This window comes from Nomascus leucogenys, chromosome 22a, assembly GCF_006542625.1.
Source record: "Nomascus leucogenys isolate Asia chromosome 22a, Asia_NLE_v1, whole genome shotgun sequence".
Lineage (NCBI taxonomy): Eukaryota > Metazoa > Chordata > Mammalia > Primates > Hylobatidae > Nomascus > Nomascus leucogenys.
Window position 1 is genome coordinate 140989871 of NC_044402.1, and position 20734 is coordinate 141010604.

At 51.1% G+C, this 20734-nt stretch overlaps 1 protein-coding gene across 1 annotated transcript in view; it reads right to left on the bottom strand.

Annotated features, from left to right (window-relative positions):
- LOC115832305 overlaps nt 1-20734 on the bottom strand; it is a 37620-nt gene continuing 16886 nt past the window's right edge. Inside the window, exons 2-4 of the mRNA XM_030802320.1 lie at nt 5683-5884; nt 5313-5499; nt 1-5084 (exon numbers count right to left, since the gene is read on the bottom strand). Of these exons, the coding sequence (XP_030658180.1) occupies nt 4491-5084; nt 5313-5499; nt 5683-5884 (983 nt within the window). The 3' untranslated portion in view covers nt 1-4490. The remainder of the gene's footprint in view (nt 5085-5312; nt 5500-5682; nt 5885-20734) is intronic.

The window sequence follows — 20734 nt, forward strand, 5'->3', positions numbered from 1 at the left end:
TCCCAAAGTGCTGAGATTACAGGCGTGAGCCACTGCGCCCAGCCTGATCATTCCTTTTTAAAAATACTATCCTGTTCTCACTTTGTGATGCCCCGTCTTCTCAGGTCTCTCTGGGGACGTCACTTACGGTTGGCTTTTTATTTCATTTTTAAACAACTGTATTGGGGTATAACTTCTGCACAGTAAGCTGTACTTAAGGTGCACAGCATGATACGTTGGACCAACGCCTCCGCCCATCGCCTGTCACCGTGCTGTCGTCCCCAGAGCTCCCCCTGCCCTGTGGCCCCTCCACTGATTGGCTGCATCCCCCACTTTGCATTTTCTGGGGCTCCACATGGATGGGGCCTGCGATGTGTGAGCACTCTGCAGTGTCCTCCCCGGCGGGGTGACTTCAGAGCCCATCCAAACGGCTGCACTCTGCTTCCTTCATTTCATTGCTGGGTGGGTTCTGCTGACACATGTTTTCAAGTCCCCTCTGCTCCCTGTGAACTCTGTCTCCTCTGATTTCCTCGTTTTCCTTTGTTCTGATTCCTTCCTTCCTTCCTTCCTTCCTTCCCTCCCTCCTTCCTTCCTTGACCTTCCTTCCTTGCTGAAGATGCTCAGGCAGCTTCTTCCATCCCTGGCCATCCAGGCTCCAATGGTCCAGGAGAGAGCTGCGGTCAGCCTGGGCAGCCAGGAGGTAGCATCAGTCATGGGGCGAGGGGGCAGCTGGCCGGGCTGCCAGTGTCTGTGCGCCTTTTCTGTGGAACAGTTTAGCTTCTTCATGAAGGTTCTTCTTGTTCCTGCTAGGGGTGGAGCCTGGCTGCAGGTGGTCTGAGGGAGAAGCGGGTCTGGGTAGAAGGAGCCTCGGTACTGACCGTGGGCAGGTGTTTCACTGAAGCTCCTACACTCAGTTGGGAGCCAGTGGCACCTGCTTTTGTGCCTGGTGTCCCTGGAGTCCCCACCATCTGCAGGCCCTGTGGAATTTTTCCTAAGAATACATCTCTAGTCTTCTGTGTGGGAGAGTGTATCATCGGGGGTCAGTGCAGGGAAAAGAAACTTCCTCAAGCAGAATGGGAGTAAGACCTGAGACGTTTGGGAGGCCTGGGAAAGGAATATGGGGGCTCTGAGGCCGGTTGTGGCCTCCACGTCAGCCCAGCGCAGCTGCAGTGCCTTGCCTGGCCTGAGCGGGCCCTGCTCTGAGGCAGGGGGGTGGAGTGCAGTGTCTAGCACCCAGGACACCAGTGTAACGCGGGGCTGCCTCCCCAGAACAGCCGTCTAGACGATGGCACGCAAGGCCTGACCTCGCTGGAGCCCGCACAGAGAAGCCATGCGTGGGGCCCTCACCTGGCCCTGGGGAAGGTCAGCCCCCACCTCCCCACCCACGTCCTGGCCCCGTCAGCAAGGAGGTCTGGGGAATGTCAGGCTTCCCGACCTTGCCAGCCAGAGAGCACAGGAGAGGGCAGAGATGGGCACCGCTGGTCAGGAGACCCTCTCGGGGGTGGAGGAGGTGCCACGGGCCCTGCTCTCAGAGCCTCTCCTATGCCCTCTGGCTGTCAGATGGACTTGTTCCTGACCGGGCCCACCGGTGCCAGCCTGCGGCATCACCCGCACCCCTCCGCCCCCACGGCTCACAGAAGGGCGTGTGTCTTCCCGATGTCCCTGGACCTCCCGAGGTTTGCACCAGCAGAGGGAGGGGGCGCTGCTCTCCTCACCTCCTGTCTCCTGGAGGCCGGCCTGGCTGGGGTCTCGAGGCTAGTCCTGCTGCTGCACTGTGGCTGCTGGCCAGGTGAGCAGACCCTCAGGCCCTCTCGGCCCGGCACTGAGCCACCCTCCCAGCTGCCGTCCCCCAGGGGGCTGCCGCCTCTGGGACTGGAGTTTGCACGCAGGGGTTTCCCCAGGTGTTCTTGCGAACACCACGCGAAAAAGGGCAGGCGAGGCAGCGACTTCACTGTGACCCCGGGATGCTCTGGAGCTGAGATGACCCTTGGAGCTGACCACCCTGGGATAGTCTCTGGACACAGCTGTCTCCGCTGAGCTGCGTCACCAAAGGTGATGTGCGGAGGGGTCTTTGGTCATGAGCAGGCCGGTGAGCCATGTGTGCCTCAGTCCTGAGGGGCCTCCGTGCAGCACATCACAGAGGCTGCCACACCCCCCCCAACCCTGCCAGGCCCAGGAACCTGCCCCCCACCAGCTGCAGCTGCCAGGACTGTGTGTTCAGGCCACACACAGTCAGCCCTCCCTGAAAGCCCTCTTTGGACCCCGAGGTCCAGGGCAGGTCTGGCTTATTGGCTCAGACTCCGGTGTCCAGCAGGGAAGGAGAGTGGGGGCTGCTGGCCGAGGGTCTACAGGTTCCCCTGAAGAGCAGCCGGCCTGCTGTCCCTGGAACTCCCCAGCCAGCCCAGATGCATGCAGGTCGGGGAGGGCGGCCCTGCAGCATGCACGCCCCACAGTCTCCCCACTCCGCCCACCTGCCTTTCTGCCTTCCTTTTGCTCCACGCATTGCCCATCACCTGGATTCTCCTTAAGAAATGAAAACCTGAAACCAGCCCAACAAGCAACAGCCCTCCGGCTCGTCAAGCCAGGTGGCGGAGGGGCAGGGCAGGTGGCCTGACTCCTTATTGGCCAGGCCGTGCCCCGACGGCCCCAGTACCCTCAGCCCCCAGCCCTCTCTGTCTCCCATCTGACCACTCTTTCCTCTGTTGCTGGCCAGGTCCTGGGGATTCTGCGGAATTCCCACTCCACTTAGGAGCTGTTCCAGGGAGGGGTGGTGCAGCAGAGAGGCCATGCACCCTGCCCTGCTTACCCTGGGGAAGCTCCCTCTCTGTGCCTCACCTTCATCTGCAGAAGGGTGCATGGCCGGTGCGACAGGCCATGGCGAGCATTTCCAGGGCTCAGCACAGCCTGGCACAGAGCTGCACACAGTGGGTGGTGGCGATCATCTGTTCCATTCTTTCCTGGACAGGGACTCCAGGTGAGCTTTCGTTTAATGAAGATTCCCACAGTGAGAGGTCTGAATACCACTGTCCTCACGGGTGGAAGCAGAGCTGCTTTCAAGCCACTCCCACCATGTACCACTTCTGGCCTTCGATCTCTAGATGCTGGGCACACCAAGCCATCCGCCATCCCTACATCTATCGGGCTGCCCACTTATTGGACCAACTCAACTCTCAAGGCTCAGCCTGGTGACACCTCCTCCTAGGAAGCCCTCTCCAGGCTCAGACAGGTATGGTGCCTCCCATGGTCCTCACACTCAAGGCTGGCTGAGCTGAGTGGCCCAATCCCCTGTCCGTGACCCCCGTGGCTTGGTTCCTCAGAGGAAGGGCTAGAGAGGGGCTGGGAGCCAACCCCAAGGTCCCCTCCTCCCCCAACAGCAGCCGTGGGTTTCAGGATCCATTTACTCCCGCTCTGAGGATCTGGCATGGCTGAGCTGTGGGATTAGCGCAGATGCTTCCCTAACAACCGGGCAGTGGGTTCCGGAGGGAAGCCCAGGTGGGAGGCAGTCCCAAGGGACTCTTGCTGGCTGCGGGGCTTCGAAATGTGCTGGGGACGCCTGAGGCGAGGGAGCAGGGTGGGTGCTCTCGACAGCCTCTGGTGAGCCTGGGTGAGGGGAGTAAGGAGTTGGGGGAGGCCCAGGTTCATTGCCCTGCCCCACTCTTCCCCCAGGCGCACCAGCCCCTGCACTGTTTGCAGATCTCTTCCCTCTCTTCCCTCCTCTCTCCTCCCTTCCCCTCCCCTCTTCTCTCCTCTCCCCTTCTTTCCCCTCCTCCTGTACCACCCCCCACAATCCTGCCCAGAGCATCAGCAGAGCACCCCGCCCCACAGGGCACAGCCATGGGCCCCTTTCAGCCTCCTCAGCTACACAGGAAGATGTTGGAGGTCAGGGACCTTCTGGCTTCTGCAACCCTCATCCCAGCCCTGGCCCTGAGGACATGGGAGCCCACACTGCCTGTCAGAATCAGCCTGTGCAAGGCTGTCTCACACGGGGAGCCGGTCGTCTCTGTGGCTTTGTGGCCACGGGAGTCTCCACTTGCCCCAGACAGCAGGGGTCACCCCAGAGCCTTGCCGTGGGGGATGGGGAGAGCCAGCCCGTCTGGGTTTCAGCAGTGCTGCGGGTGGGGCTGGGGACGGTGGTCAGCCCGAGTCAGCCCCAGCCATCCTTGCCTTCTGCTTCCATGGGCTGGAGGTCAGCCTGGCTCGTGGTCCCCAAGCCTTCGGGAGACATTCCCCTGAGCGCCTGACCCCTCTGCCCCGAGCCTCTTGCCTGCTGCTCACCTGGAGGGAGGGGAGGAGCCTCCTGCCTTACATTCTCAGCCATGCTGGGGAGAGGTGGTGTCTCTCTGCCCCTGGCTCTGCTCCCCAAGACAATCGCAGGGTCTGACTTAGGAAGGAGCCGTAGCCTGGACTCGCCACTGAGGCCCACCTCAGAATTGGGGCCCCAGCACCAGGCCCTAAGGACTGAGGCTTCCAGGCCAGGCTCAGGCCTGGAGATGGGGCTCAGCCACCTGATATCATGGCTGGGCACAGCTTCCCTGCTGGTAGCACAGCCTGGGTGGCAGAGTGGGCGGACGATTCCCACTTCCCAGCTCCGAGGGGGCGGCAGGCCTCCTGGGGTGGCTCCCAGGCGGGGGACGACTGCTTGCCTGGATGCTCCCTTCAGGTGATCTGCGAGTCAGCTTCCAGTGCTTCTCCAGTCTCAGCCCTGTGAGAACTGCTGGGGCTGTAGACCTTGGTCCCTGTCTTTGCCACTGTCCAAACGTTAGACTAATATTACCCCAAATGGTCACTAATTCACAGCCAAAATGTCGCGGCAGCTCTATCTTAGACTTCAAATAAGTAGTCCGAGGGTCTGGAGGGTCCCAGGAACAGCCCGCTGCCCAGCGGAATGACGCAGCACTGTCTTCGGGATCTGGACGTGAGAGGGGACGGGATGCATGGCCACCATGCCGTGTGACAGTGATGCCTTCGACAGAACTGTCACCTGTATGGATGCCCACCGGCCAAACCTGCCAGGAAGGCACCTGCCAACAGCCAGTGCCAGGTTTCTTACCTGCTGGAGCGAAAGGTTGCCCGCACGTCTTGGGAAATGCTGTGCAATGAGGCCTCTAGGTAGAGAAGGGCAGGAGGACTCGTTACAGGAGTGGGCTTGTGTTGGCTGACAGGGCAGGCTATGAAGAAGCAGATGTTGGCTGTGGATTGGGTGTGTCAGGGATGGGAGGTGGTGACAGGTATGCGTCATCTTTGATGGGCAGGCGGCACAAAGCCAGGCTGGAGCTGTCTCCGGAGAACAAAAAACAGTCCCTGACCTGGGCCAGGGCTGTTTTTGCAGATACCTGATGGTGTCTTTCGCTTTCTTTCCTCACAGACACAGGCTCCTGACGATGTCTTCCTGTGACGTTGTCTGTAGCCAGCAGGAGACACAATAGCACGGTGGTGTGCCTGGCTGCGGGCTGGGTGTCCTGGGTGTCCAGGCAAGTGAAGGCTCTTTTCTTCTGGTTGTGCCCCCTTCTGCCACGGCAGCTGCAAGTAGACAGAGAACACACATCAGTGATGTCAGAGCTGCCCTTTGTCGAAATTCTGCTTTTTCCCAAGGTCTCCTGCAGAAGGTTGTCCGTAGCTGGACTGCAGCTGCGCACCTGGCTCCTTTGCTGCAGGATGCGACACGGAATCTTTTCACCAGACACCTGCGGGGCGGGCGCTCACCAGAAACAAAACCGCCCCTCGTGCTTGCTGGTCCACGAGGCCAGGGGTCTGCGTCGGCGGCCAGCAGCCTCTAATGTAATGGGCCGGTCGGTGAATGTCCTCAGCCTCCTCGGCGAGGCGCCCACGTTGTCGGCAGAGGGCGGAGGTGGCCTCAGACAGCGGAGGATGGCGCGGACAAAGGCCAGGCTGAGCTCCCATGACCCTGTTTACAGAAAGAGGCAGCGGCCCATCTGGTCGTGGTTTGAGACCCTGGCTCTGCGCGTCCCAACCCAGGAGGGCCTGCCTTGGAGGCTCTTCCCAGCTGCCCTGCATGAGCTGTAGTGTTTATGGAAGCGTGGCAAGAATCTTTGGCCAAAGCCCACGCTCCGCCTTGGCCAGAGGAAGAGGCAGCTGGAGCCCTGTGCGTGTCCCTGACAGCTCGGGCCAGGGAGTGGAGGAGGGAGAATGGCTGGGCTTCCAGCGCAGAAGCAGCACCCCCGGAAGGGGTGGCCCATGAGGAGCACAGGGGCCTTTGGGATGCGTCATTCCTCTCGGAGCCAGCGGCCCCTGGTGCCGAGCAAGTGTCCTCTGAGCGGAGGCTCTGGCTCCTGCTGTGGGCGCACTCAATGCCCCGCCCGCTCCTATCCTGAGCAGAGCAGCTGCCCGTGGCCGCGCGGGGCCTCCTGTCACACCCTCTCTCCATGAGCTGGGTTTCGTTGATGGAGCTGGAAGCTTCGCAGTAGCGGAATTGGTTCGTACAGGACCAAGCCCAGCTTTTCTAAGGGTTGGGGTGAAAATATGAAGGCAATTTAAGTGCCAAGAGTGTCCTGTGAACGGAATCTACCGTTTGAGGTGTTGAGAGGATCAGCTGCTAAGCGTCAGGCAGCAGGCTTCGGGTACAGTCCTGGGCAAGGCCAGTGACGCAGCAGGGGCAGGAAGCTCTGGGCCAAGAACAAACAGGACACACGCTCTGGCATCTCAGGGGGATGTGGGCCTGGAATGGGGCAATAGGGGGGTTGGGATGAACTGGAAGGCAGAGAGGGGCTCCGAATTCCAGGTGGTGAAAGCCCTGTGTCTGCCCCCTCAGCGGCAAGCATCCCTGTAGGACCATCCGCGGTCCTTGTGAAGGAGGCCTGTGCCCCCACAGGTGGTATGACTTTTGTCCCTGCTAGTGACAAGCTCTGACAGTGCTTGAGGACTGGAGGGAAGTGGACATTGGCGACTGAGTCCAAGCCACACAGCAGCCCCACTGACGCAGCTTTGACAGCCGTGGCTGCCTGCGCCCCAGCACACACTGGAGTCTCCAGGCCAGTGCCCACTCTGCCCTGAAGGAAGCAGAATTATCAGCTCCAGCTGTCACGAGTGTGGCCAGGCAGTGGCTGGGGGCAGAGGTGGCCAGAGAGGGGGTGGCGGTGACAGTTTAACCTCTGAGGTCCTTTCCACACCCAAGACCAGACATAGGAAGCAGGAGGTGAAGGCCACATAGCAGGGAGGGTTGTCAGGGATCCTGGGAAGTCTTTGTCACTGTTGTTTTGCCTGGGGCAGGACAGGCTGAAGGGGGGTGGGTTTGACCTGTGAACTCTGCTCAGGGACCCCTGGGCACATGTTATGTTAAGGTTAGGGCGGCCTCCCAGCAGAGTGCCCCGGGGAGATTCGCTGGAGGAGATCAGACCCCCACGCCCTTGGGGTCGCAACTGAGTTCAGGGTCCCCGCTGGATGTCCAGTGGCCCTGTCCCAACTCCAGGCACCCCCTAAAGCGTGCTCTGGGACGCCCTGGTCCTGAGAGATGATAGGGTAAGCGGCCTGGGAGAGGAGAGGCGCTTTGGGGAAGCAAGTCTGGGCAGCTGGTTTGCCTGGGGAAGACAGTGAATGGGGCTGGCTTCCAGATGTGCTTAGAAGCCGGTACTGTGGCACTAGGTTTAAGAAAAGACAAGCTTTGCTGTTGGTCAGCAACAAGGCGACAGGATGCAGCTCACATCCATCTCCCCTTCCTGGCCTGAAGGCAGTGCTGTCATTAGGAAAGGTCTGGGGTGGGTTCTGGGATTAGCGGGTGATTGCCAGAGGGAAAGAGGAGGTCTGGAATGTCCCCTGGGCACGTGCAGCTGTGTCTTCGTGCCTCTGCAGGGTCACATATGCTGATTCAGGGGCAGTGAGTATGAACATGAGGTGGAAATTCTGGCCGTGATGTCAGCAAGCTGCTGCCCACTCCAGCTGGCCCTTTGGGTCCCCAGGATCTCAGTCAGTTTTATTCTCACGAGGAGGGAATTTCCAGCATGCTGCTGCTGTTCTTACCTGCCGCCCAGTGAGCTCAGGAATCCCCGCTGTCAGTCACCGGTCTTTTTAAGCCTTCGGGGCACGGTGTCACCTCCCCTCCCCGCCCCCAGCTGCTTCTCCTCCAGAGCTGGATTCAGGACTGAAGGAGGGAGGGAGGCAGCAGTGAGGCCAGGTCCCCCAGCACCCGCGATGGATGGTCGAGAGAAGGATGTTTTGTGGAAACAGTATTTCCCAAACATTCCTAAAAATCAAGTTTTAGTGAGTTGAACATAATTGGTCTTATAACTACTGTATATTCATCTCTGGGTCCATAGAAGGAAACAGTGCTTCTCCATCTCCCCAGATGTGAGACGGCTCCTATAAAACCCTCACTGAACTTCCCTGGTGCAGGGTCTTAAAGGGCGGCCACACCCAAATAATGTCCTTCCCTTGTCAGAACAGAAGGAAAGGAAACAGTGCCCCCAGGAAATTCACTTCCAAATGAGCTTCATGTAGAAATCACCACCCCAAGAACTAGAATTCCATCCGGCTTCAATAGGACCAATTGTGTAAGCACCTCACTACCACAGTGGAACCATAGGAGAGGGCAGGACGGGCTGAAGAGGGGCGGGTTTGACCCCTGAACTCTGCTCAGGGCCCCCGGGCCCCTGTTGTGTTAAGGTTAGGATGGCCTCCGAGCAGAACATCCCAGGAAGATTAACTGGAGGAGAATGAGGCCTCCAGCTGCTTCTCCTCCACATGAGGGGGATAAATATTAGCTCCAATAGGAGGTTCAATATTAGCTCACAAGAGAGGGAAAATGGGTTTCTGACTCACTGAAACTCGTGATTTGGGGAAAAGATCAATGAGAGGGCAGGGGATGAAGGACCTCTGGTTCCTGGATGAAGAGACTTATTAAATAACAATGACACAAATATGCTTCTTGCAGTATTCAGAAATCAAATAATGTGGAAATGGTTTACTAAGATTCACATTTACATAATGTACCTTTATAAAACACTACCCTAAAAATTACATTAGGTCTCCATTTGAGATATTGTGTAACCACTTAATAATAACAGAAAAAAATAAAAGAGAAAAACATGGAAATTATTTTAGAAGACAAAGTTCTTGCTGTGTTTCTGGATAACTTTATTACACTAATTAACAACAACAAAATAATGTGATTACACTTCCCGCTAATGGGAGAGCATTAAAGTCCTTAATCGCGGGGAGTCATGTTTGAGGAACCCGCAGGACATTATCGAAGAAGTAATCTGTTAGATTTCCACTTCAGTGGCTGAATGATCACTCAGTAGCCACAGAACTAACAGAGAAAAAAATCAACGTTGCTTTAGCAGAAAGCAAAGCGTCTTGCTGTGGTTCTGGATCTTTGGAAGTGGGCTCACTGGAAAGTGGGGTCACTTGGAGGCGAGACACTTCTGCTGTCAGGCTGTGTGGACAGCTCTTGGTGTAGACACATTTCTCTGCTCCTCAGTGGAGGAGATTCTGGGCCAGGGCACCCTCAGGGGGGAAGACTCCTAGCAGTGTCTTCCTCCCTTTCTGGAATCTGGAAAAGGACAGAGTCCTCTTCCTAGGAGCTGCACCCCAGAACCCTTAGGACCCTCTAATATGTGGCAAGGGGATGAGGAGAGGACGGAGCTGGGTCAGCAGCGCCCTTTCCTGTGGTAGGGTTGGATCAGGGCAGCCAAGCCATAGGTGGTTCCAGGAACACAGGATCCACAGCCTGAGTTCTGGTGCCCGGCCTCTGGGGTGGGCCCACGTGAGGCCCTGGCTCCTGGGCCTGGGATGTGTGGTCCACCCTGGGCCCTGGAACTCGGACCTCACCTGCCACAGCCAGGTGCTCCTGCTCCTCAGGCTACCATCACTGCGAGGGGCCTCTGGCAGACGCACCCCCTGCAGCATCAGGGACATGAGGATGCTCTGGGAATCCTAAACTCCTTCTTCCATAATTTTTATCTCACGCATTGCGCGGTAAAGAATTTAACCTTATCCAAAAAGATGTCTAGCCCTTCCCTTGGCTTCTGCGAGGTCATGTCTAAGCCCTTAGAATGCCATGACTGATAGGAGTGTCTTTGTTTACCTTTGTTTGCCTTGGATAATGCCAGATAGTCTAACAAGATGATTTAGGGTGGCGGTGGGCCACACTTGATAGTATTTAGGTGGGGGCTAACCACCAGAAAGACCAACAATGTGATTTAGGGTGGGGGCTTTTGGTCACACAGCTCAACCTCCTGAGGGCTGGAGACTAAGGTCAGCTATGTCAGCAATCAGTCAGTCAACCAATCAATCAGTCACGCCTACATATTGGAGCCCCAGTAAAAGCTCTGGACAGAGGGCATCAAGTGAGCCTCCCCAGCTGGCCATGCTGCAGGCTTGCCACCACACATACATGCCAGTAGAGCAAAACTGGCCTGACCACACAGGGAGAGGACAACAGAAGCCTCTTGTCCTCCTGGATTCTGCCCTGTGCAGCTTCCTTGGCTGACTTTAAACTGTGTCCTTCTTCTGTAATAAACTGTAACCACAAGTATAACAGCTTTCAGTGAGTTTTATGAGTCTTTCTATCAAATTACAGAACCTGAGGGTGGTGTGGGGTTCCTGGAACTTGTAATTGGTGTCAGAAGTGAGAGTGCTCTTGAGGACCATTTTCTCTGTCTTCACATTTGGCTAAAGCTCTTGGGGTTGGAGTTGGAATTGGAAGTGAAATTCACTAGAATGACCCCGACTCACTGAAACGTGTGGTTTGGGAAAAGGATCGATGAGAGGGCAGGGGATGAAGGACGTCTGGTTTCTGGATGGCCACGGGTCACGTGTGGTGTGGAACTGCAGCCCTGCTGTGGTCAGTTACAGGAGGTAAAAATTTCCAACCGAATTTGGAAGTGATGGATCCAAATTCCCAGGAACTGGCTGGCCGGATGAATAAGGAAATACAAAGTAACAAAAACCAAGCTATATATGCAATCTCTTGGTTATTGTGTTCCCTAAAAGCTAAAACAAAAGTTAAGAGAGAGTGAAGGTAAAAGAGAGATCCTTCATCCCCTGCCCTCTCATTGCTCCTTTTTCCAAACCACATTTTTCAGTGAGTCAGGGTCATTCTAGTGAATTCCACTTTCAGCTGCAAGAGTTTTATCAAACTGTAAAGGCAGAGAAAACAGTCTGCAAGACCACTCTCTCATTTCTGACAATTACAATGACAAGCTATTACCATGGAGGCACTTACTACAGTAGGCTACTAACTACTAACAGCCCACTGTTGACCCGAAGCCTTACTGATAACATAAACAATTAACACTTATTTGATATGTTATAGGTATTGTAAACTGTATTCTTCCAATAAAGTAAGCTAGAGAAAATAAACTATTATTAAGAAAATCATAAGGGGAAAGACATTTACAGTACTGTACTGTATTTATCAATATCATTAAGTTTTCTGTCATCCCTCTGAAATGGCGCAACCGCACCTGCAGACCTCAGTACATATCCAACAATTCAACTTTTTTCTTGTAATGTCATGACTTTTCTCTGCTTCTTGGGAGCACTTCCAGCATCACTAGTGGCACTTCGTATGGGTCCACTGTGAGTTATTGTTTCTGTAAAAGCTGAAATGAAAGCAAGAGAGAGGTTCTGAGCCTGAGCCAATGGGTAGTGAGGCCGAGGTGGTTGCCTTGGGGCCATGACCGATGGGAAGGTCAGAGGGAAAGGTAAGGAAGATGTTGGGCTGAATCCTGACATTGCACCAATCCTGGGTTCTGGGAGGTCCAAGCTATAGTCTCTGGCCTCAGGCCCAAAGGAAAAAGTTATGTTGAAACAACAGATTGTGGGGAAATTTAGACTGCTTTGCAAAAGAATGAGGAAAGTCAGGTGGGAGAGGGCAGGACCCCATCCTGGCAGGTGAACATCCTTCAACAGTTATTAAGAAATGGGAAGAACATGGCTGGGCGCGGTGGCTCACGCCTGTCATCCCAGCACTTTGGGAGGCTGGGCTGGGAGGACTGCTTGAGGCCAGGAGTTTGAGACCAGCCTGGTTACATAGCAAGACCTCATCTCTAATTAAAATAATAATACTAAGCCTGGACGTGGGGGCTCACACCTCTAATCCCAGGTCAGGAGTTCATGACCCCCCCGACCAACATGGTGAAACTCCGTCTCTACTAAAAATACAAAAAGTATCCAGGTGTGGTGGTGGGAGCCTGTAATCCCAGCTACTCAGGAGGCTGAGGCACAAGTATCACTTGAATCTGGGAGGCGGAGGTTGCAGTGAGCTGAGATCGTGCCATTGCACCAGCCTGGGTGACAAGAGAAAAACTCCATCAAAAAAAAAAAGAAGAAAGGAAGGAAGGAAGGAGGGAGGGAGGGAAGGAAGGAAGGAAGGAAGGAAGGAAGGAAGGAAGGAAGGAAGGAAGGAAAGAAGGAAGGAAGGAAGGAGAAAGAAAGAAAGAAGAAAGAAAGAAAGAAAGAAGAAAGAAAGAAAGAGAGAGAGAAAGAAAGGAAGGAAGAAAGAAATACATGGGCAGAGCAAAGCAGACATTAATGGGGTTAAAACAAAGCTCTTATGACAGCACTCTCAGAAATTGGAACTGATGGGAGCTCCTGATTGCCCCAAAGCTGAAGGGCCTAAACCTACATTCAACCAGTTTGGAGAAACAGAAAACATTAGAAGAGACAAAGATGACCATGAGCAAGTTGGCCTCCAGTCGCCTAGAGTGATGCTCCTGCAATCCAATCAAGATAAGGGCTTGATTGATGAGAGGGTCAGCATCCCTTGGCCTGACCCCTGGCTGGGGACCCAATGCTATACACCCATGAGTGGGTAAAATACTCAGAGGATGAAGAAGAAATGTTTCTGAGACTCCTCGACACGAGAGCCCCATGCACTGAGATTGCTCTGTGGTAAGCAGGTCAGTGCAAACCTACCCCCAAAGGCCCCAGGAGCTGAGAGGCCGAAGAAAGAGGCTGACAAATACAGCTTCTCAGAAAGAAATATAGAATAGGTACTTATGTGGCTCATGCCTGTAATCCCAGCACTTTGGGAAGCCGAGGTGGGCAGATCACGAGGTCAGGAGATCGAGACCATCCTGGCTAACACGTGAAACCCTGTCTCTACTAAAAATACAAAAAATTAGCCGGGTGTGGTGGCAGGCGCCTGTAGTCCTGGCTGCTCGGGAGGCTGAGGCAGGAGAATGGCGTGAACCCAGGAGGTGGAGCTTGCAGTGAGCCGAGATCGCACCACTGCACTCCAGCCTGGGCAACAGAGCGAGACTCCATCTTAAAAAAAAAAAAAGATAGGGACTTATGAACAGAAGCCACATCTCGGGTGGCTGTGAGCCACTTGCCCTCCAGGAAGCATTCTTTTTTTTTTTTTTTTTTTTGAGATGGAGTCTCCCTCTGTCACCCAGGCTGGAGTGTGCAGTGGTGCAATCTCAGCTCACTGCAACCTCTGCCTTCTGGGTTCAAGTGACTCTTTTGCCTCAGCCTCCCAAGTACCTGGGATTACAGGCATGTGCCACCACGCCTGGCTAATTTCTGTATTTTTAGTAGACATGGGGTTTCACCATGTTGGCCAGGCTGGTCTCAAACTCCTGACCTCAAGTGATCCGCCTGCCTCAGCCTCTGAAAGCGCTGGGATTACAGGTGTGAGCCACTCACGTCCGGCCAGAAAGTATCCTTTATCTAGCAAGCTTGTGGGATAGAACATGTGCAGCTGGTCACATCTTCAGACGTTCTTGCCAAGACGTGTGACCGCTGAGCAGGTTAGATAGACGTCTTTTTGAAGGGTTCTCTCTGCTGCAGGCAATGTCTACAGACCTTACTGCAGAACACCTTGGTATGTGGGGATCAAACACTGGTCATCACGGTGTTTTTGCTTTGAGATAAATACACAGCAACAGGCTGTTCTCCTACTGTGATTCCAAACCTGTTGGTGAAGCCTCCGTAGAAGCTACAGCTGGGGTGGGAGGGTGCAGGAAGCAAAGGTTGATGGGATGAAGGTGAAAGTTCAGATGAATATCAGAATGAGCAGATTTTATGTGATGTGGTTGCACCTGCTGTACCTGAATGTGTCATGGGGGTATATACTGCATCTGGCTGGGAGGTGCTTCCCCTAGGTCACATGTAAAACGGAAGACAGGTGTATTAGTCTGTTCTTGCACTGCTGATGAAGACCTACCTAAGACTGGGCAATTTATAAAAGAAAGAGAGGTTTAATGGACTTAGAGTTCCACGTGGCTGGGGAAGCCTCACAATCCTGGCAGAAGGCAAGGAGGAGCAAGTCATGTTTTACATGGATGGCAGCAGGCAAGGTCAGAGCTCGTGCAGGGAAACTCCCATTTTTAAAACCATCAGATCTTGTGAGACTCATTCACTATCATGGAAAGACCTGCCCTCATCATTCAATCACCTCCCACTGGGTTCCTCCCATGACATGTGGGAATTGTGGGAGTTACAATTCAAGATGAGATCTGGGTGGGGACACAGCCAAACCATATCAACCACATCAACAGGTAAATCTACCCTTCAGCCAATATTGGCTGGGCATGCTCAATGGAGCCAATAACGTTGTCCAAGCCCACAGAGGTCATTAATTTGAAACAGTATTAAACAGCTGGTGGACAAAAAGGGCCTGCCACTTGAATGAACCCCCTGTTAGAAGCAGGAGTGCAGGCACACATCCTCTGTATGGTTCAGCCCTTTGTGGGGCAGACCAGGACTCACAGTAAAGCCTGTGAGCACCACCCAGCAGTGAGAAGTGTGATTTTGGACTGGAAAATTTCTGTTTGAGAGACAATTTGCAGGCTACTGGGCTTTGATTGAGACTGTTCCTATGACTGAAGGACATAAAATAACCCCAGAACCTGAAATACCCAGAATGTCTTAAGCAATGCCAGAGAAACACTCCCATGGAGAGGTCAGTGCCCAGAAGAATCCAGAATAAAATGGAAATTTTATTTAATTCATGTATTCAGGTACAGGTTCATGCTCCTGGGGGAAGGTAGGAGGAGCTCATCACCCCATGAGCAGAGCCTCTTTTCCCCGAGGACTGACGTTGGAATCCTCTGAGGAGCTGCCAGATGCTGTCACCATGAAAACAGTGCCCAACTGATAGGTGAACCGCTCTCAACTGACCAGCAGGAAGCTGCTTGGTTTATGGACGGAAGGTTCAGGCAGAATGGGGAGCATCCTGTTTGGAAGTCTGTCACTCTGTTTTGTTTTGGTTTTTTCGTTTGTGTTTTGAGACAGGGTCTTGCTCTGTCACCCAGGCTGGAGTGCAGTGGTGTGATCACTGCTCATTGCAGCCTCAGACTCCCAGGCTTGAGGGATCCTCCTGCCTCAGCCTCCCTAGTAGCTGGGACTACAGGCACCCGCCACCACACCCAGCTAAGTTTTAAAATTTTTTTGTAGAGATGGGGTCTGGCTATGTTGCCCAGCTTGGTCTCAAACTCCTGAGCTCAAGTGATTCTTCCTCCTCTGCCTCCCAAAGTGCTGAGATTACAGGCGTGATTCTCTGATTGAAGAAGGAAAAATCAAACTAGCTCAGTGGGTTGACTTGCATGTGGTTTTCCTGTTTGGGTTTTTACTGACTAATGAGGGATGGCCAGTGACATGGCCATGTGATTGCAGACGGCCAGTGGAAAACTAATCTATTAAAGAGAGGGCCCCGTGAAAATCATGGTGGGAGTTTCAGGGGTGCATTAAAGTAGAACATGACAATATCCATCAGAAGAAGGTGATTGGAACCGGCAAATGGGAGTCCTGGTGCATTCACTTGGGGTGGCCACCAGGGCCCATGGAAGCCGTGGGTGTGGGGGCTGCAGCGGTGCAGGGAAGGGCTGCATCTAAACATATCCTCCCCCTCAACACACCCTCTGAGGCATGAGATGCAACTATCTGCTGACACAGAGACATGGACTGCAGATGGCTATGGGGCAGATTTCCCTGGAATAGGAGGAGGGTAAGGGGGAGGCCCTGCAAATAGTTGGCAAGTAGAATTGATTCTGTAGCCCCGGAAGCCTACAAATAGGTCCGGAAAGGAACAGACACTGACTCTAGGCTGGGCTTTGCTTGCCCAGTGGTAGATGCAAATGCACAGAGTGCTGTAAAAGAGCTGGAACAGAAGCTTTCACACCAGTGTGCACTGCTGAGTTACATTTCTTCACATCAAGAAACACACTCGTCTTCAGAGCAATGGCTTGATAAAGAATTGAAACAGGCAATTGAAACATTGGTTTTCCAAAAAGAAAGAAGCTATGGGCACGAAGGGCTGGTGTGTGCTCACACTGAACACAAGGGGCCAAGGGAGGGTCCCTGTTGGGGAGATTCCTCTGCTTTTCTGGGGAGCTGGGGAGGAGGGGGTTGGGGAGAACTCATACAATTATACAAGTCTTTCCATGAGGGAAGGGTAATGGTACAGTTCTTCTGTTTGCTGCATGCATATGAGTAATTGTCCCTGGTAATTTCTTTGCCCTGAAGGTTCTGTCTGTATTAATAGAGCCACGATTACTTGATTTTGTTCATGTTCTCATGGTCTATCTTTCTCCATCCTTTTACCTTCAGCCTAATTATATAATAATTACAGTTGAAATGAGTTTCTGAAACACAGCGTGTATTGGGATCATATTTTTGTATCCATTCTGCCAATATCTTTTAATTGGTATATCTGTCCATTTACATTTTATGTAAGTACTGATATAATAGGGCTTAATCCTGCCATTTTATTTTCTGTTTACTTTTTGTTACCTTTGATTTTTAAAATAAACTTCATTTTTAATAAATTTTATTGTTTAGAGCCATTTTAGGTTCACAGAAAAATTGAGCAGAAGATACAGAGATTTCCCATATACTCCCTCCCCCCCACACATGCCTAGCCTCCCCATTGCCCACATCTATCACCAGTGTGACATGTTTGTTACAATAAATGAGCCTACATTGATACATCATTATCACCCAAAGCCCATGTCTTACATTAAGGGTCATTCTATGTTGTACATTCTATGGGTTCTGACAAATCTACAATGACATATATTTACTATGACAGTATCATATAGAGCATCCTACCTCATGTATTTACTATGACAGCGTCATATAGAGCATCCTACCTAAAACTCCTCTGTGCTCCACCTATTCATCCGTCTCCCGCCTTCCCCATCCCTTGGCAACCACTGATCTCTTTACTGTCTCCGTAGCTTTGCCTTTTCCAGAATGTCATATATTTGAATCACGTAGTATATAGCCTTTTCAGATTGGCTTCTTTCACTTAGTAATATGCATTTAAGGTTTATCCATGTCTTTTCATGCCTTCATAGCTCATTTCTTTTTAATGCCAATAGTATTTTTAAAAATTTTTTATTTCCACAGGTTATTGGGGAACAGGTGGTGTTTGGTTGCATGAGTAAGTTCTTTAGTGGTGATTTGTGAGATTATGGTGCACCCATCACCTGAGCAGTATACACTGAACCCAATTTGTAGCCTTTTATACCTCACCCCCTTCCTACCCTTTCCCTCTGACTCCTCAAAGTCCTTTGAGTCATTCTTATGCCTTTGCATCGTCATAGCTTAGCTCCAACTTGTGAGTGAGAACATAGAATGTTTGGTTTTCCATTCCTGAGTTACTTCACTTAGAATAATAGTCTCCAATCTCATCCAGGCCACTGCGAATGCCATTAATTCACCCCTTTTTATGGCTGAGTAGTATTCCATCCATATATATACCTCACAGTTTCTTTAACCACTCAATTGATGGGCATTTGGGATGGTTCCACGTTTTTGCAGTTGCGAATTGTGCTGCTATAAACATGCGTGTGCAAGTATCTTTTTCGTATAATGACTTTGTTTCTTCAATGTGATACCATCTTACTCCTGCAAGAATGGCCATGATAAAAAAATCCAAAAATAATAGATATCGGTGTGGCTGTGGTGAACAGGGAACACTTCTACACCGCTGGTGGGAATGTAAACTAGGTCAACCACTATGGAACACAGTGTGGAGATTCTTTAAAGAACTAAAAGTAGAACTACCATTTGATCCAGCAATCCCACTACTGGATATCTACCCAGGTTTGTTCTTTTTGCTTAGTCTTGCTTAAGGTCAATCTTACTTTCATTGTCTGAATTTATGCATTCACTTACTGAAGGACATCTTGATTGCTTCCAAGTTTTGGCATTTATGGATAAAGCTGTTAAAAACATCTGTTTGCAGGTTTTTGTGTGGACATGAGATTTCAAGTCCTTTGGATAAATACCAAGGTACATGATTGCTGGATCATATGGTAAGAGTATATTTAGTTTTGTAAGAAATTGCCAAGCTGTCTTGCAAAGTGGCTGTGTCATTGTGTATTCCTACCAGCAGTGAATGAGCATTCCTGTAGCTCTGCATCCTCACCAGCATTTGGTGTTGTCAGTGTTCTGGATTTTGACCATTCTAATAGGTGTGTAGTGGCATGTTGTTGTTTTAATTTTCATTTCCCTGATGACATATGATGTGGGGCATCTTTTCATATGCTTATTTACTGTCTGTTTATCTTCTTTGCTGAGGTATCTGTTAAGGCCTTGGCCCATTTTTTAATTGGGTCGTTTGTTTTCTTATTTTCGAGTTTTAAGAGTTATTTGTATATTTTGGATGAGAGTTCTCTATCAGATACATCATTTACAAAGACATGTCATTCCTAGTCTGTGGCTTGCATTTCCATTCTTTTGACAATGTCTCTTATAGAGCAGAAGTATTTAATTTCAACAAAGTCTAACTTACCTTTTCTTTCTTTCATGGCTAGTGCCTTTGGTGTTGTGTCTAAAAAGTCATCACCAAACCCAAGATCCTCTAGAATTTCTCCTATGTTAGTTTCTAAGGGTTTATAGTTTTATGTTTTACATTTAAGGATGTTATCCATTTTGAGTTTATTTTTGTGAAGAGCATAAAGTCTGTGTCTAGATTCTTTTTTTTTTTACACATGGATGTCCAGTTGTTCCAGTATCATTTGTTGAAGGGATTATCTTTTTGTTATTGTATTTCCTTTGCTCCTTTGTCAAAGATCCATTGACTATATTTATGTGAGTCTATTACGGGCCTCTATTCTGTTCCATTCATCTTTTGTCTATTTGTTCACCAGTACCACGCTGCCTTGATTACTGTAGCTTCATAGTGAGTCTTGAAGTCAAATCAGTTCTCCGGATTTGTTCTTCTCCTTCAGTATTGTATTAATACTCTGAGTCCATTGCCTCTCCAGAATAAATAAACTTTATTTATTTATTTATTTATTTATTTATTTATTTATTTATTTTTGAGATGGAGTCTCACTCTGTCGCCCAGGCTGGAGTGCACTGGTGCAATCTCAGCTCACTGCTACCTCCGCCTCCTGGGTTCAAGCAATTCTCCTGTCTCAGCCTCCTCAGCACCACCACACCTGGCTAATTTTTTTGTATTTTAGTAGAGATGCAGTTTCACCATGTTGGCCAGGCTGGTCTCGAATTCCTAACCTCAAGCGATCTGTCCACCTTGGCCTCCCAATTGCTGGATTACAGGCATGAGCCACCGTGCCTGGCTGCCACAAAACTTTAGAATTTATTTGTTGATAGCCACAAAATTACTTGCTGGGATTTTGATTGGGATTGTGTTGAATCTATACATCAAGTTGAGAAGAAGTGACATCTTAATAATATTGAGTCTTCCTATCCATGATGTGAAGTATCTCTCCATTTCTTTAGTTTTTAAAAAATTATTTCATGAGCGTTTTGTAGTTTTCATCATATAGGTCATATACCTATTTTGTTAGCTTTATAACTAAGTATTTAATTTTTGAGGGATGCTAAAGTAAATGGTAATATGCCTTTAATTTCACATTCCACTTGTCCATTGCTGGTATATAGAAAAGCAATTGACTTTTGTATTTTTTTTTTTTTTTGAGATGGAGTCTCGCTCTGTCACCCAGGCTGGAGTGCAGTGGCGCAATCTCGGCTCACTGCAAGCTCCGCCTCCCCGGTTCACGCCATTCTCCTGCCTCAGCCTCTCCGAGTAGCTGGGACTACAGGTGCCCGCCACCACGCCCGGCTAATTTTTTGTATTTTTAGTAGAGACAGGGTTTCACCGTGGTCTCGATCTCCTGACCTCGTGATCCGCCCCCCTTGGCCTCCCAAAGTGCTGGGATTACAAGCGTGAGCCACCGCGCCCAGTGACTAATTTCTTTTACTTTTAGTAGAGACGGGGTTTCACCGTGTTAGCCAGGATGGTCTTGATCTCCTGACCTCATGATCTGCCCGCCTCAGCCTCCCAAAGTGCTGGGATTACAGGTGTGAGCCACCACACCTGGCCAACCTTTGTATGTTAATGTTGTATCCTGCAACCTTGCTGTAATCACCTGTATTAGTCAGTTCTTGCATGGCTATAAAGAAATACCTGAGACTGAGTAATTTATAAAGAAGAGGTTTAATTATCTCATAGTTCTTCAGGCTGTATAGAAAGTATGGTGGCATCTGCTTCTGGGGAGACCTCAGAGAGCTTTTACTCAGGGCAGAAGGCAAAGCGGGAGCAGGCATCTCACAAGGCAGGGGCAGGACCGAGAAGGGAGTGTGCCACACACTTTTAAACAACCAAATCTTGTGAGAACTCACTCACTATACAGTACCAAGGCAGGGTGGATGGTGCTAAACCATTCATGAAGGATCTACCCCATGAGCCAATCACCTCCCATCAGGCCCCACTGTTGTAATTCCCAACACTGAGAATTACAACTCAACAAGAGGTTTGGTGGGGACACTACACCACCTGTTAGTTCTAGGAGGGGTTTTTTTGTCCTTTTTTTTTTTTTAC